Source organism: Equus caballus, chromosome 1 (genome assembly GCF_041296265.1).
Source record: "Equus caballus isolate H_3958 breed thoroughbred chromosome 1, TB-T2T, whole genome shotgun sequence".
In the NCBI taxonomy this organism is placed as follows: Eukaryota; Metazoa; Chordata; class Mammalia; order Perissodactyla; family Equidae; genus Equus; species Equus caballus.
The window spans coordinates 13,592,358-13,609,679 of NC_091684.1; the positions used below are offsets into that span (position 1 = coordinate 13,592,358).

At 43.6% G+C, this 17,322-nt stretch overlaps 1 protein-coding gene across 6 annotated transcripts in view; it reads right to left on the minus strand.

Annotated features, from left to right (window-relative positions):
• Positions 1-14,653, minus strand: part of INPP5F (inositol polyphosphate-5-phosphatase F) — an 84,412-nt gene extending 69,759 nt beyond the window's left edge. For 3 of the 6 annotated variants that reach the window (XM_023638302.2, XM_023638295.2, XM_023638314.2), the window contains exon 1: positions 13,871-14,185. In XM_023638302.2, the coding sequence (XP_023494070.2) occupies positions 13,871-13,967 (97 nt within the window). In that variant the 5' untranslated portion in view covers positions 13,968-14,185. Of the gene's footprint in view, positions 1-5,224; positions 5,250-11,845; positions 12,082-13,870; positions 14,186-14,447 lie in introns of those variants that run through there. The other 3 variants (XM_070259835.1, XM_070259840.1, XM_023638308.2) reach the window with 3 other exon arrangements.
• Positions 14,654-17,322: the final 2,669 nt, after the last annotated feature.

A 17,322-nucleotide genomic window follows, 5' to 3' on the forward strand; every position in this document is an offset into this window, starting at 1 on the left:
GGGCAGCCTGGGGCTGACTCTCGAACTGGAAGGCTGGACAGAGTCAAGACATGTGGGTGTGATGTGGGCACAGCCTGGTTCGGCATCCCAGGAGGAGAGTCCGAGCTCTACTGCAGTCTCTGAACCCTTTCAGCTCTGGTTTCCTCTGTCATAAATGGGAATTTCATCTAACTTCTAGGGTTTTTATGAGGATTAAATGAGAGAATTATGTAAAAGTGTCCAGCACAACGTCTGGCATGTGAATGTTCAATAACTTTCATCTCAAGTTGGGAAATGCATATGCATTTAAAATTCCAGATTCCTACCACTTGATAAATCTCCTCGAAGATATTTACATCAAGGGTCTACAATATGGCCTTAAAAAAAAAAAAAGGAAAAGATTAAAAAGACAAAAACCCAACTTCAATATGCTTTTGACTTACTAAATCTTATGGTAAGGCCATCATTCCTGAAAGCCTTCTCAGAGTAATATCGTTTTACGAAAATCTCAACGCCAAGATACAACCCCAGAATTTCGTTTCCTCACAGTATGAAAAATAGAGCTACAGCTCTAATGCAGCTCAAAACCGGACAGGCAGTCTCAGTCCCGGCAACCCAATTCCAGTCCAACCAGCAAACCAAGCACGACGGCCAGCTCCTCCCTCCTCTATGTCACCGACACTGGAGAGACGGAGAATCCAGACGGGGAAGAGTCTAAAGAGACGTAAAAACAGAGCTTGGGAAAAAAACATGGATATAGGTAAACTCTAGTTACGTATGAGAAAATAAGTACCGAGTCCTAAGTCTTGAGAAACCATAGAAGAAAATAAAAAGAATGTATAACTTTTAATCAGCAACAGAAAGATACCTGACAAAAATTCGACATATCCAATGGAAGACAGGAAAAGATGGTGGGGGGGAAAAAAAAAGAAGAAAAAAGCACAATAAATAGAAAACATAAATAAAAGGTAGAAATAACTCCTAATATATAAATAATTATAATAAATGTACCATTTCAACTAACCACTTAAAAGACAGACTACTAAGTCTCAATGCTTCTATCAGTTTATGTAATTCTATGCCTATTTCGTTTACCACCGTACACTTGTGTGGCCTAGCCCAGTGTTTGACACATAGCAGGCACTCATTCAATAGTTACTGAACCAAATGAATAAACGAGTAAAAGCAAGCATGAAAGAGCAAACCCAAGAGTGGATTTCTCCTACCAATTGCTTATTTTCATTGAATTTTTAAAAAATCTTTTCCATTTACTCATTTATTTTTATTTTGCAGGGAAAGATTCGCCCTAAGCTAACACCTGTTGCCTATCTTCCTCCTTTTTTCTTCCTTTCCCCCCACAAAGCCCCCGTACATAGCTGTGTACAGTTGTAAGTTTTTCTGGTTCTTCTATGTGAGCAGCCACCACAGCATGGCTACTGACAGACAAGTGGTGTGGTTCTGCTCCCAGGAACCAAACCTAGGCCCCGAAGCAGAGCTTGCTGAACTTTAACCACTAGGCTACAGGGCTGGCTCTTCACTTTTTTTTTTTTTTAAAGATTTTATTTTTTCCTTTTTCTCCCCAAAGCCCCCCCAGTACATAGTTGTATAGTCTTCGTTGTGGGTCCTTCTAGTTGTGGTATGTGGGACGCTGCCTCAGCGTGGTTTGATGAGCAGTGCCATGTCCATGCCCAGGATTCGAACCAACAAAACACTTGGCCGCCTGCAGCAGAGCGCACGAACTTAACCACTCGGCCACGGGGCCAGCCCCTTCACTGACTTTTAATAAGACTAACATCTTAAGTTTTTATAGTTTTCAGTTATTTATTTATTTTTTTTAAAGATTGGCACCTGAGCTAACATCTGTTGCCAATCTTCTTTTTTTCTTCTTCTTATTCTCCCCAAAGCCCCCCAGAACATAGTTGTATCTTCTAGTTGTAGGTCCTTCTGCTTGTGCTATGTGGGATGCCACCTCAGCAAGGCCTGATGAGCAGTACCACATCTAGGCCCAGGATCCAAACCAGCAAAACCCCAGGCCACCAAAGCGGAGGTGTGAACTTAACCACTTGGCCATGGGGCCAGCCCCTATTGTTTTTAAAGGAAACCCCCAAACACCAGTCTTTGCTATACAGCCACTTTTAATAAAAGCATTTATCTTTCAATAAATATAATAAATGATGAGCATGATTTCTCACAATGAAAGACTTACCTAAAAATTCTGGGAAACTTTAAAGTATCTTAAAATCTCTAGTAGGTGCCCATGGCTTCTCATACCAACAAAGAGACAAGAGAGGAAGGCCTGGGGCCCGCCCCGTGGCCGAGTGGTTAAGTTCGTGGGCTTCACTTCAGCAGCCCAGGGTTTCACCAGTTCGAATCCTGGGCGTGGACACAGCACCGCTCGTCAGGCCATGCTGAGGCGGCGTCCCACATGCCACAACTAGAAGAACCCATAACTAAAATATACAACTATGTACCGGGGGGATTTGGGGAGAAAAAAAGCATTAAAAAAAAAAAATAAGAGGTAGGCCTGCAGCAGGCGACATAACTGGCACAAGAAGGGAGGCTCCGTGTGTCTCTGTGAACTGCTGTGCCTCTGCTGCCTAGTACAGTGCCTGGCACACAAGAGACACTTCAAAATGTGTTTGTGTATGTGTATTTTTTTTATCTGTTACTCTTCACTAAGGAAATAAAACAAGTTGGCGTTAGCAGAGTCTGTTTGTACAGATGCCATGTGGACGTAGATGATATTAGTCTAAGCATATGTAGCAACTATGCTTAGTAATGGAGACCATGTCACCAGTATTAATGGTTACTCTGAAGTGGAAGGCATCAGAATAGCAGAGAAAATGACCAGTGGGCTTATATCATTCTTTCACAAAAAACAGTTATTTGATTGATCTGCTCCAACAAACAGATTGCTTTCTAATCCTTCCTTCAAAAGGTATATTCCAATGTGGCATACAAACTTAAAAGAGAAACATTTGAAATTTGCAAACAAGTTTTAAAATTTAGGATTATCAAAGTTATCTAGTAAAGAGTAGAGTTCCTTACAAATTACAAAAGTATAACATTTTAGAAACAACGCCAAATTTTAATTAGTGAAATAATTAAAGTAACATACACTCAAAGACATAAGTATTTTGCTTAAGCTCAATGTTTGACCCATTAGGTCAACATTTCCACCCTTATTTCAGATCCATTTGGCAGTACATGTCTTCTATTTTCATATGCCCTCTTCCTCCTGATACACACAAAACAAGTGATTAAGTACTGTGTGCCTGCTGGGCATGAGTCATTCATTCCAAGAGCCCAGAGTGATGGCACACCCTTAGCCCAAGAACTAGCCTGGGTTTTGCACAGCTGCTGAAGTTTATAGGCAGTTTCACCTGTGTCATGGGGGAAGAAAAGGTGCCAGAGTATGCATAAATAATTGGATCCAAGTTTCATTTCCTGCTAAAGACAAAGGATATTATTGCTCTGAAAAGACAATCACCAAAGTCAAACAGATGAGGAAAACAGCTCTAAAATGAGGAACTGAAAGTTCCAATTGTTAGCTTATCCATGTTTCGGTTCTCAGAATTTAATCAGGCCAGGAAAACAGGTTGAGGATTAATTTGACTCAGGTGTCATCTTATAAATGCAAAGTTTGATACACCTTTCTCTGAACTCTCTAATGGTAATTACTTTCCAGCATTCAGCAAGCTAAAGAGCTGGTCCAATTTAGTTTAGCAGCTGGTGACTTCTCAGTGTGAACTCCAACTCAATGGTTGTTGATGCTGGCTGCTCATTACATCATCTGGGAGCTTTATAAAACTCTGATCCTGGGCCCCACTCCTCAGAGTCTGACTCAACTTGTTAGGGCAGGGCCCTGGCACAGGTATTTTGTAAGTCTCCCCTAGGTTATTCTAATGTACAGCCAGGCTGAGAATTTCTGATCTAAATGATTATAGGTTACGAGATGGACCCTGTATCGGCAGCTTAGCTTTATCCTATCAGTCTGATTCAAAGACCATGCCTGTGCCGTGTACAACTTTAAACTCTTTCGTGTAATAAAGTACCATAAACTGCATAAAGATCTCATAATATACTGAGTTGGCAGAAAAGCTGGCGTAAGCTAGTATAAAAAATTCACTTAAAAAAATAACCCGAGGGGGTCAGCCCCACAGCCAGGTGGTTAAGTTCACTCACTCCACTTCGGCAGCCTGGGGTTCACCAGTCCCGATCCTGAGCTCGGACCTACACACCACTCATCAAGCCACACTGTGGCAGCACCCCACATAGAAGAACTAGAATGACTTACAACTAGGATACACAACTATGTACTGGGGCTGTGGGGAGAAAAGAACATAAAAAAGAGGAAGATTGGCAACAGATGTTAGCTCAGGGCCACTCTTCCTCACCAAAAAGGGGGAGGCGGGGGGAAGAGGCCTTGCATTTAAAAAAATAAATAACCCATAGAATACTTAAAAGATGAGATACCACCTAGGAAACGGATCTTAGGAATTCCTAGATTTTTCTATTAAAAAGGGGATCTAATTACAGTGCAGCAAGAGGGTCACAAAGTTTTGATCATGATCATGAAGGACATTAGAAATCATTTTCTAAACTCTACAATATCCAAACTAAAAGTTCTGACTCTCCACCTGAAGCATAAAGTCCTAACTGTCGCATCTCAAGAAAGACCCACTGCAACTCAAAAAAGAATAGAGGACAGCTAAAGAGAAAGAGTTTCTTGAAAGGTGAGGACATCATTAGGTCCGAGAGGACCATAAGATTATGAAAGGCGTGGACTTCACAGTACATTCAGAATACTGGCCTAGGAGACACACATTTAAAAGACATAGTTTGGGAATAAATGAAGGGAAGTACAGCTTAAATTACGACTTTCCAAACTCATTACCTTAAGAAGCTAAAAATATAAACAGTTGAAACAAGGATTAGATAAATCCATGGAAAATAAATTCATCACGCAACACCCAAAAACATAGTAATATGTTGGGACATATCCCTCACACCTTTGCTATCCCCAAAACTGTCCTTTGAAATAACTTTCAGAAATAGGTTTCTGAGAGCTAAATCAGAGCATAGTCAAGCTAACAATTGGTATTTTCCTTAACTCATTTTAGAGCTCTTAAACAAGATGCACAAAATTAGCACTTCGATCATTAAAGAGATGCAACCTTTCTCCCCACCGGTGTTTAAATAATTTCATAGCTTTTCCTGAAAACTTTGCTCAAAACTAACTTACTCTCTTCCATCTAGGATTGCTGTAGAGTCATTCTGCCGCCATAGGTCCTTGCCAACAAAAAGCTCTGCCTTCAAACCCACCATCAGGTCTAGGATTTGCCATTTTAGTTCGCCTCAAACAAACTGCTTTTAGATCAAACAACAGGGGCCACAGCACAGTGTCCTGGGAGGGGAGCGGGTACAGGGGAAAACCAGTACCATTTCAATCCGGCCAGTCAGGCACTATTCATTCCTAAAAGTCAATCATTCATAAGCTTTTTTTTTTTTTTTTTGAGAACCCAATTAGAACGAAGGCACTGTGCATACAGAGAGTTATTTCTGGTATGACAAAAAAGTCCATGAAAGTCCACAAATGCAGACAGCCAGTTTCTTCCAGGCCTTTCCCTTCACAGAGAGAAACAATCACAGCCTATTTACAGCTGGAAAAAACTTCACAGAATCAAATAAAAAAGCACTTTTCTTCCCATTTTCTACATTAGGCTTTCACCATCTTGGGGAAAAAAGACAGACACACACACACACACAGACCTCAAACCTCAAGCCCCAGCTCAAATCTCTCACGGAACTGTCTTAGAGCTCTATCGCAGCACCCGCCACTCTAGCATCCTGTTGGGTCTCTCCTTATCGGACCACACTCTTGCTAGGGTAGAGACTGTTTTAGCCATCTTTTTATTTTGGCACAATGCCCAGCAGACAGGTCTTCAATAAATATTTGTTGAAAGAATAAATTACTTCACAGAATTTCAGACTTGATATAATTTGGAAGCAGAAAGAAATAGAATACCAAATTAGTTAGATGGGGGAGGTGGGGCTGCTGCTTTGAGAAAAGGGAGTAGTAGCTGAAAGGTGCAAAGGGGGACAGGATAAAGGCACTAGCTACTAGACATGAATTCTGGAAGTCAAGAAGCACAACCGCCCAGAAGGAGACTAGCAAATTATTGCTCTGCTAACCTCTGATCTGCCCACCACAACTGCTCCCCGGGGCAGGACGGGGGAGGTATCTTATGATGGAAATAGGCAGAAGGCAGAAAGGCAATGTATAATGATACTGTGAAGCATCATTAATATGATACATGCAAACTACTATAATTAAAAACATTATGGCATCCTTAAAATTCTCTACTGGTTAGATGTTATGACTGTTTCAAACTGCAAATACTGACCGCTGCAGAAACCGTGGAATTTGAAGTGCATGTAAGTGAAAAGCTGTTTCAGCGAACAGGATGCATAAAGAAAATGAATGTACTTTTACATATCCCACTATCAAGTGTAAGAAATGCAAAGTTAAACCTGAAAGAACCTGAAATTAAAATGAAGCAACTTAAAAGAAAAACCACCAAGGAACACTGACCTAAAATCAACCCGTATTTCACTCAAGAGCCTTATAAAGCAGGCAGGCAGGCGTGGATGCTTTTTTGTGAATGAGAGCAGTTCCTTTAAGGGTCTCACAGCAACCACAAAATGAGTCATGCTAGCAGAGCACGGGATTTAATTAAGATACTCCCAGTGTGTGTGGTGATAGTACTATAACACTAAGTGTTCAGTGTTTATCCTCACTTTCAAAATACTATTTCTATGTGATTCCTTAATGTATTATCAACAGCTACTACTAATAAAAAATATTATTTCTCTATTTTGTTAAACATACTGTAATTCAAATGCTCTTCTCAGCTCAATTATGGTCAGTTAACACATAATGATAATGACAGACTAGTTAATGAGTAATTTTTTTTTTTTGAGGAAGATTAGCCCTGAGCTAACATCTGTTGCCAGTCCTCCTCTTTTTGCTGAGGAAGACTGGCCCTGAGCTAACATCCAGGCCCATCTTCCTCTTTATACGTGGGATGCCTGCCACAGCATGGCTTTTGCCAAGCAGTGCCACTTCTGCACCCGGGATCCAAACCAGCGAACCCTGGGCCACCGAGAAGGGGAATGTGCGAACTTAACCGCTGCCCCACCAGGCCAGCCCCATGAGTAATTATTTGTTAGAGGTTCTATGACATTGCTGTTACTTCTCGGACTTAGGTTTGCAAGACTAGATTTTAAAAGGTTATATTTTAAAACATATTTGTACACAAACAGAACAGTTAACAAAAAGATACACAGATAGTAATACAGCTTATAAAGATCTAACACATTTAAAGCCCCATAAAACCACTCTAAGGCTAGACTACTGAGAACTCACTGAATCAATAGCAGAGCCAAACTCATTGGATTTTCCAATAGTCTAGCATCTATCTGCAAACACATCAGCTAATTTTGTCATCAATGACAAGGAAGAAAATCAGCAAAAGGCAACTTTTTTTTTTTTTCTGCCTAAGAGCCAGTTACAGGAAAATAAAATGTCTTCAGGTCCCATTTATTTTCATTTAAACAGAGAACAGATTTATTGAATCCCACAGACGTAAAAGTTAGTCTCCCCTTTACTGAATAAAATGACAATGAGAAAGTGGCACGATTTTTTTAGCAGGCAAGAGAAACAGCATTCTAGTCTCCTGTTCTTATATTCTCCATTTAATCCTCCCAACGACCCCTCTGCTGCTCACAGTACACAGGGTCGACCAGGGACTACAATGATTTCAATTCATTCAATATATTTTTACAGAAGACCTGCTGTGGGCCAGGTGCTGGGGATATGGCAAAGAACCTACTTCTTCTCCACGCTTGGGCGGCTTTAGGCGGGGCAGGTAGGACAAGGGGGAGCCGTGCTGCTGGGCATCCTGGAGCAGCACCAACGCAGCCAGGTTCCCGAAAGACCAAGCTGTCAGGGCACCCTGGTTTCAGGCACCTGCATCCTCTACCCTAACAGGCCTTGATATCGCCTCTCCTCTGAAGCCAGCCTTTGGCAAGTCCTGGCCTCTGCTGGCTATGGCCTGGTCAGAACACAAGCATCCAGGAATCTGTGCTTCTACAAAGGTTCCTTCCTTCTTTGAAGCTGGTCGCCCTAAAGACTTTTTCTCCACACATTCCTTCTCTGCTTTCTATGCTCTGAAAGGATGCCTGTGAAATTGGATCTAGGACTCTCGCAAAGCTAGACTGGAAAGGCCTCGGGTTGCTCATCATTGGCTGAAATAGTTCCCATCCAGTACATATCAATGTTTCTCTTCAAAGATCTACCCTACATCTATTCCCTTCCCAAACTGCAGATGTTCCAAAAACTTAAGAAGAGAAACCGGATAAACTGACCAGAACTAGAAAAACAACTAGTCAATCTATTATATAATGGCGTTCCCTGTAACTATATAAACTAATTTTGCAAGAAAGGAGGCAGGGCAGGTGTAGGGTCAAAGAACAAACCAGTCTTCTCCTTATCAGCCTTCTCATTCTATACAGATCCTTTCTCAATGTGTGTGCTATTACATTTGAGAGGCTATTTTATTCTCTATATAGGCTACACTACAACGACTATGATAGCTAAAGATACAGCTCAGATACTATTCATAAAAATATAAAACCTATACCTTTGCAGTCAAGAAGGTAGAAGGTTTATAAAATATTTTTGCCAACATTGAGGAAAATTTGGCTTTGGAGTCATACGAGGTTAGAAGCCTGTCTCTCCCTCCTTGTGAACTTGGATAAATTACTTCTCTATGCCTCAGTTTCCTCATCTGTTAAATGAGGATAACAATAAAATCCACCTCCTGAGATTTATTGTGAGGATAAAATTAAACAGTACATATCAAAGGCTTAGAACAGTGTCCGGTTCAGAAAAATGCTCAATAATAAAAGCTACTGTTAATGTCTACTATTAATCTCAGTTGACAATGTAAACGACAAAATATGCACAAAAACTCCCCTCAATCTGGAAACCCCAATTCCAAAAATTGTCATCAGTCCCCTTAGCAAGACTCTTTTCTTTTTTGAAAACCAAAGAAGAGGGGAAAAATCTTTGGAAAGATGAGTCTTTTCTACTTGTAAGCATAAAAATAAATGTTCATAAAAATAAACAAAGACCTGTTCAGTCCAACTGCTAGCCTGTTAGAAATACAAAATATAGGGTAAAAAGCAGTTCTGGGTATAAAACTGGTGAGCTGTTTTAAAGAAAGTGAAGACTACAAACACTAGGAAAAAACCTGATTATTCAACAACAACAAAAATGGTTAGATTTTTACAATATATTTAATAATTAATTTTTAAATTAAACGCCCTATTAGATTTTGTCACAGTAATTTGTGAATTTTTAGCAAATATGATTTTTTTAAGTTCAAAATCTTTTTTTAAAGTAAATACCAAATGACATAAAACTCTAAATAAACTGAATATAGTTTCATAAAATATGACTCCTGAAGAGAGAAGTTACATGAACTTCAATTCCATAACTATAACTTCTCATTCAAAAAAGTTAACTGCATGACATACTAAAAATAATTTCATTGTCAAAAAATAACTAAGAAGAACAGGAACACTTTTTTATGTTTCTGTGAATTCTGATGGCTAATATCCCCCCCAAAATAAATGTTCACTGGCATTCATCAGAGTATCATCTCTCTCTATATAGTTTACGTGCTTATGAATGTTATGTCTCCGACAGATGCTTTACCATCTTTCATGGTCACTCAGCCTCAGAATAGAAGGACGCAGGACGCAGCAGTAAATTATATAACACCGTCATATCAGATAAAGCCACAGGACTAGCGGAAACAATTTTAAGACTGAAGCGATAAGACCATATCACCCTTCCCCAACAGAGGACTGTATTATATTCCTTTTCAAGTCTTTAAATTACAATCCTTATTCTCAGATAGTAAAACTCTTCTCTCAGGAGATTACTGAATGTTTACACAGTGCTTCATCATCTTCCCTGGTAGAAAATAAAACCACCTAAATATTTTTTTCTGGTGGTATTACCTTGCAATAGACATAAGCATCCACCAAAAACTAGTGCTTCGTATGAATACGGACTACTCGCTAACCTTAAAAAAATGGAAACACCAGAAAAAATAATACTCAACTATTCAGCTAGAAGAGAACCGAAAAACTTTAAATAATATTAAAGAAGAAAATAAATACTACCACAAAGATTAAAAAAAAAAGGTGATGCTAAATCAGATAGAAAAATAACACAAGTGGAAACGCACCTTTCCTCCTATTTTCTCACTCAGCTGGACAGAGATTTTCTGCCCCAATTAGAAGATATTCAAAATAGAGCCTAAAATGAGTAATAAGCATAACTCAACATCCTATTTTTATGGCAATGATTTTACTGAGAGAAAACTTGGACTTAAATTTAATTCAGCTCAACTCAACCAAAAATGCCTGCTGCATCCTAAGCAGGCTAAAGCCCAGAGATACCGAGACGAGTAAAGGACAGGCCTTGCCGTGGGGGATGCACTGTCCACTGGGGAAGAAGGAAGCAAACTACTACTAAATGATGCAGTAAGGGCTACGATCAAAGTGTGTACTAAGTGTATAAAGCACCTGGAAACACAATAAGGGAGACCAATAATCCTGCCCCAAGGATGCAGGCTAGGGTGAGCACAGGGTCGGGGTGGCATCTGAGCTGGTCTTAACAGAAGAAACTAGGCAGGAAAGGGGGCTAACAGTTACAAACATTCCAGGCTAAGGAAATGGTCATTTTAACCTTAAATATCAATACCGATTCTTCTGATATCTCTAGGAAGAGGAAAAGTCCTGTTTCAGGTTGTTCAATAGCCACAAATACAAAAACCACAATGCCCGTAGGCTTTTTTGGCCTCATAATACTCCCCTTTGGAAAAGAAAAGGACGTGGTCAGTAACCTATTCAGCTGAATATCGAATAGGAAACAACGAATGATTTTAAATGCTTTCACTACAAACAGCAGCAAAACTGGCCATAAAAGTAGAGGGGAAAGGTCCAATAAAATGAAGAGACGTTTAAATGATTCTACAGAAAAAGACCTGAAAGGCACTTACCCAATTAAAATACCATTATGAAACAGCCATTCTTTAGAAAGGACCCTGAGTGCTGGACAGGACAAACTATCTGGTCAAGTCCAGTGCACGGGATTCCTTCTTCACTGGCTCTACTTACACACCTGCACATCAAAATGGTTACAATGGCCTCTTCCCTCCTCCAGACTTTCGGTCTACTTCAGTCTGTGATCTGCAACATCCTAAGAAGTGAGATAGACTTAACTGCAAGGACTACAGCCATTTCATTCAGAAAAAAGTTTTTAACTTGACTTCTGATGTGGACTTTGGATATATAAACAGTTATTCAAACCGTATGGCTTAAGCCAAAATGCAGGCCCAGGTTACTCTGTGAATACTCCTTGAAGGCTTAATTCTGCGGCTCATCTGAGCTTCTTCAGCTCACAAGTAAGGGTTTAAATGCTTCCATTGAAGGGTAAGTCCCCAGCCAGCATCCTAGAAGAGTGGACTCACTTCACTTAAGGGGAATAAGTTATCCCCAAGCAGCCATCAGGATTGGAGAGCCTACTGTGTACAAGAAACAATCTTAAACCAAACAGAATGACACACAATTCACATAAAGCCCGTCCCATTCAGAGGACTCTGGTGGCCACACCTTGTTCCATATAATTCCACCAGCTTGGATCATCTCTGTCAATCTTAGGGGCTAAGAGAAAGGAGACAGCAGCCCTACAAATGGAGACAACCCAGTCCACTCTATTTATACACACCTCAACTCACCGCCGAATACACAGATGACCACCCAGAGATTTCCTGAGCATTTTTCAAGGAACACGTCAATTCTTGTCCTCCAAGACGTACATGAACAAATCGGTATTGTTTTAAAAAACATCTTCACTATGTACAAGGTCTAAAAAGCCCAATCCTCACTCTGTAGTTGAAGAAATGAGGTGCAGAAAGGGTCCTGCCGAAGAGCTGGATGGAGATGATCTCAAGTTCCACCTGGCTGGAAGAGATAAGCTCTTAGAACCCAAAGAGTTGGCTCCTCGGCAGCCTGGGAATTTTCAACCTACGTTTCTTTAAGCTGCACCTGAAGCCTTACCCAAACTTTGGCGAGGAAGTGTGGGGAAGAGCCAGGCAAATGGTCAAATCAGGAGAAGCAGAGAGAAGAGAATGACTGGAGACCAGCCAAAATTAGCCTATTTACAACAACTTCTGTCCCAAGATCATCAAGACCCTTACCTGGGTGCAGCAGTTTCTCCTCTATTCTGAATAGAGGCAGTAAAGTGTAATAGCAAGAAAATACACCCAGAGCCTAGGAACAATAAGATCTCCTTCCCTGCTCTAGCAAATTAACTAGCAGGCCTCCATAAGAAAGCACTGGGCCCTGCCAGGTTCTGGGGGCCAGCTCTACCCTCTCCATGACCTTGAGCAAATTACTCAAGCTTTCACACCTGAAAAAGAGGATCCCCCCACCCCCGACTTTGTAAGCTTGTTATGAGGTTTGCGAATAATATATTAAGGAACCACGTCCTTGGAAACCATCCTATGAACGTTCGCTGCCGTGATACGAAAAAGCTCATTTGGACGTTTCATACTTTTCAGTTAACACCTACAGTTTTGTCTAGAGTACATATAAGAATTACAAGTACACTGAAATGCTCTATTTCTTTAAAGAACTCTATTCTCCGAGCAGCCAAGGCCCAGCGGTTAAGTTCCTCCGCTCCAGTTGGGCAGGACGGGTCTGCAGGTTCGGATCCTGGGCGCGGACGTGGCACCGCTCATCAGGCCATACTGAGCCCTCTCCCACACAGCACAAGCAGAAGGATGTACAACTAGAATATACAACTATGTACTGGGGTTTGGGGGAGAAAAAAATGAAAAAGAGGAAGATTGGCAACTGATGTTAGCTCAGGGCCAATCTTCCTCACCAAAAAAAAAAGCATACTTAAAAAAAAAAACCTCTATTCTCACTTCCCCTAAAATGAAAGATCTCTGAGGCGATTAGGAAAAAGGACAGGCAACCTCAGAGGCGGAGGTGCTACCAAGTCCCCTCACAAAGGAAACGCGCCCTGGACCGTTCTGTTTATAACTCACCGCTGTGAACTAGTTTTCCCAACGCAAACTAATCGGTGCAGACTCGGGCAGCTCATAACAGCTTACATGACACCCAGGCACGGACCCACAATACATCCTGTTTCGCACAGTACCGAGTCACATAAAAACACTCGAAGTTCAACACTGCAATACAGCTTAGCTGTACTACTGAAATGAAAGAAAAGGTGCTTTACGCCGGGTGCCTGTGAGGTAACCAGAACGAAGTCACGCCTTTAATAAGAAGGGACCAGAAGCACACAGATGTCAAGAGGGGGTGAAGCTCCGGCAGGACGTTCCACCGAACCAGCGCGATCGCTTCTGGTCTGAGATCGGGATTCGAACCCAGAACCTGCCACGAAGGACATCTGAGAGGCCCTCAAGGCCAGGCGCACCTCAATCGAACTTTCCCGGGGGGCGCCGGCCCGACCCCGTCTCGGGGTCCTCGGCTCGGGCGGGTCCGCTCTCCCGACCGCCCTCCAGAGCCATGTCGGCGCGGAGGCGCGCTCGCAGGGAGAGGGTCGCCGGCCCTTTGTCCCCCGCGGAGGGGCAGGAAATACTGACAGCTCGCGCCCGCCCGCCCCGCCCCGCGCGCAGGGCCGCAGGCGGCGCCCGCTCGGCTGCCCGGGCTGAGGGGCCCGGCCGCGCCCCCTCCTCGCCCCCCGCCCGCCCGCCCGCCGGGCCCGCGCCGCCCGCCTCACCGGGTCGGAGCTGGAGGCCGCCGTCGCGGCGGCTGCACCACAGCGCGCGCTCGCCCTGCTGCAGGATGTAGTGGTCCTTGGCTTGGAAGAGCTCCATGCCGGCGCCGGGCGCCGGGGGAGGCGGCGTTGGCGGCCCGGGCGCGCCCGCGTCTCCACGGTCCCCCGACCCCGGCGGCCCGCGGGGGGCGCGCGGGGCGTCCTCGTCGGCCGGGGCCGCCAGAGCCCACGCCTCGGGGAGCGGCGGCTAAAGGAGCACCCCGGCAGCCGGACCCGCGGCCGTAGAACGCGCGGCGGCGGCGCGGCCTCTGTCGCCTCTCCCCCGGCCCCGCCCCTTGCCCGACCCCGCCCCGGCTCCTCCCCGGCCCCCCCTCCCCTGGCTCCTCCCCCGACGTCCCCCAGGCCCTTCCCCCTCCCTCCGCCTCTCTGCTCTCTGCTCTCCTCGCTGCCCTTTCCGGCCGCCTTCTCCGGCTTCTCCCGGGTCTCCCGCGCGGCTCGTCCCTGCGGCCCTTCCTCCTCCCTCTTCTCCTCCCCGCAATTCCCGCTCTTCCCAGGCCCCTCCCCCGGCCGTTCTCCTCACCAGCGGCAACCCCGGGGTGGCTGAGTCAGGCTGGCCGCCCTCCTTCCGTGCAGCCTTCGCAGCAGAGGCCTGCTCATGGGGCCTCCCCACCCATGCTGGGGGTTATTCGTTCCTTTCACCAGCGCTGAGAAAAGCCAGGCCGACACCCCCAATCCAGCGTGAAACTCCCTCCTCCCGGGTTTGAGCTGTCCGCAGAGGGCCAGACTAGGCTAGCCAGGAAATGCGACCGAGGGGCTGGCTGCGGGGGCTCTGCGCAGAGCGGGGCGTCTTCTGTTTGGGTATTTCCTCCTAGAACCTTATGACGCTTGACAACAGCAGGCATTCAATAAATGCACATCAACGAGGAGCATGTAACAATAGAAGATACACAAGTATTAGCAGCACAGGGCTCTAGTGAGGAGGAAGGGAGCAAAGTTCAGAAGCTGTTGCGCCCCGTATTAAGTAGGATGCGTCTGAGAAGACTGAATAAAACCTCAGTTAATGAAGTGGAAAGGGCCCAGTTTGACGAGGATAAGATGGCTGGAGAACCTCTTGTGGAAGGAGGAAGCTCTCCCGGGTATCTGAGCTGTCTATCTTGAAAGGCCAGGTGGTTTCTTGAAGAGAATGGGGTTTGGGAGTCAGGCTCCCAGGTCCAGGCCTAGCTCCAGGTGTGATCTAGCTGTGTGATCCTGGGAAAGTCTCTTGGTCTCAGGCGGTGGTTGAATTAAATGACCTTTAATTACACTCCCCGTTTTATAAATCAGTGAGTCTTCCTACTCCTATCTCTTGCCTTTTCTAATGCTTTAAAGGGAAAGGAAAAAGACGCGGTAGGACACTAGAAAAGGGAGGCAATACTTGTAACCTGCTTAGATAAAAGAGACAAGGCCCAAAAGCAGGAAGGAGTTCCACATTACTAATTATTCCAGCCCACACTGATTTCTCTGTTGAATTTCCATAGCACTGAAAGTCCCATGATGACAAAATGACCTGGAATCTCTGATAAGTACCATGCCTCCTGGGCTGCCCAGACACCTCAACATAAAGCTCAAGCCCAGTGATTACCACATCAAATCTTTGTGATATGATTTGGACACAGAAGATAATGGAGATAAGAAGGTGATAAGAAGGTTCAGTGGAACCATCAGTTTCAGATTTATTGTCGAATTCAGCCATATGTTGACTTTACTTAGCAAAAATGAATAGATAATGAGAAAACCCTACCAAGTATGTTATGCAAATTATTTCATTATTTTGTAATGGAACACATTGCCAGATGTGAAGAAAACAGTGCTGCTGTAACTGTTTTAAAACCATTGATTAGTTGATTGGAACTTTCCCTGATGTTTTAAATCAATGGTTCCAACCCTGGCTAACTAACATAATCACCTGGGGAGTTTTTCAGACAAACCAGTGCTTAGACTTCAGACCAATCAAACCAGAATTTAATTAGGGTGGGCTCTGGCATCAGTATTTTTTTTTCCTAAGCTCTCCAGAGGATTCTAATGTGCAGCCAGGATTAAGCATCACTGTTTTAAATGAAATTAATTGGAAAAATCTGCCAGAAAACAGCAGTCAATCATTAACTGATACCATTGCTTGGGGTTGTTACCTGTAAATCCAGAGTTAACAAGCAGAGTCCTTAGGAGAGAAAAAACCTGAAGGAGAGACGCTCCTGGAATCTGTCTGACCCAGATGCACGCTGCTCTCTCCCTTTCGCTTTAAATGGATACTCAGCTTTAGGGTAGGTAAGAGCCCTGGCCTGGCTGAGCAGAATGAGCGACAAGAGTAAATACTCTGTCCTTGGCAGACATCTTGTCCCCAGTCTCCTGCTACAGCTGCCTTGCCTTGTTCTTGCTATGGACTTCCTGAACCTGGGATCCTGCTTGCCTGCCTGGTGCTCCTAACCCTGCAGCTTCTGCACTCCCTGGCTGGCCTCTCCATCCTTGGCCTGTGGCTACCTGCCAGCCTTCATCATTCTCTTCCAGCTTCCTAATTCAAGGAATGGATAGTGTCACTCAGGTTTTGGTGGAAAGTTCATGTGATACTGTTCTGTTTTTAAACATGAATGACCATCATGCATATTATATACCTTCTTTTACATGTATGGTATATTTATATTAATTTAAGTATATTCCCTAGGGCGTTAGGTTCTAACCAGTTCTGTGTGATCTCAGTCAAGCCATTTAATGTCTTTTAGTCTCAGTTTCCTTATTTATTAAAAGAGATGGTCACTAAAGGTTCTTCCAGCCCTGAAATCAATGAATATGAGGAAATGTATTCACATAGTTAAACTTACACAAATAATGACGGTAAATGACTCAACTCTGATTATCGATTTGGCCTTCAAAGTCAGGGTCATTATTTGTCTCTGAAATTTTTGGATTCTGATTAGACTCTAGAGTCCTCTGGTGAAATTTGACTTTTAACATCATCTCTCATATACTTGTTCACAGTCTTATGTATTGTTTGTCTGTGAGAACTTTCTTCAGTCTTGTTTGTGTATGAGAAATCTCCCAAAGGAGAGATTTTTTAAAATGCGTATTTCTCCTGCCAGGAGGCTGCTAATTTCTTAGGTCAGCAGTTGGGGTGGTTAAGGACCCAAGACATTCACAAGCCAAATTTTTACATTTGAGCAATCATCAGCCAATTTCTCATGGATTTGTCTGCTAGTACACTTGTGCTCCCTCCTGCCATAACTTCATCAAGACTGGAAATTAGAACGAGCATTTTGGAACACTTTGACGTATATAAAATTGTTCACTTGAGAAGCACCATAGAACAAACGGGTACAGCTCCTCAGGAGACTGTCGCGTTGATCTCAATGAGAGAAATCCCTTTGTTCAATGGAGAAGACCATCTCTCCTCCATTGCTGTACTTTGGGGGGTTAATAAGTAC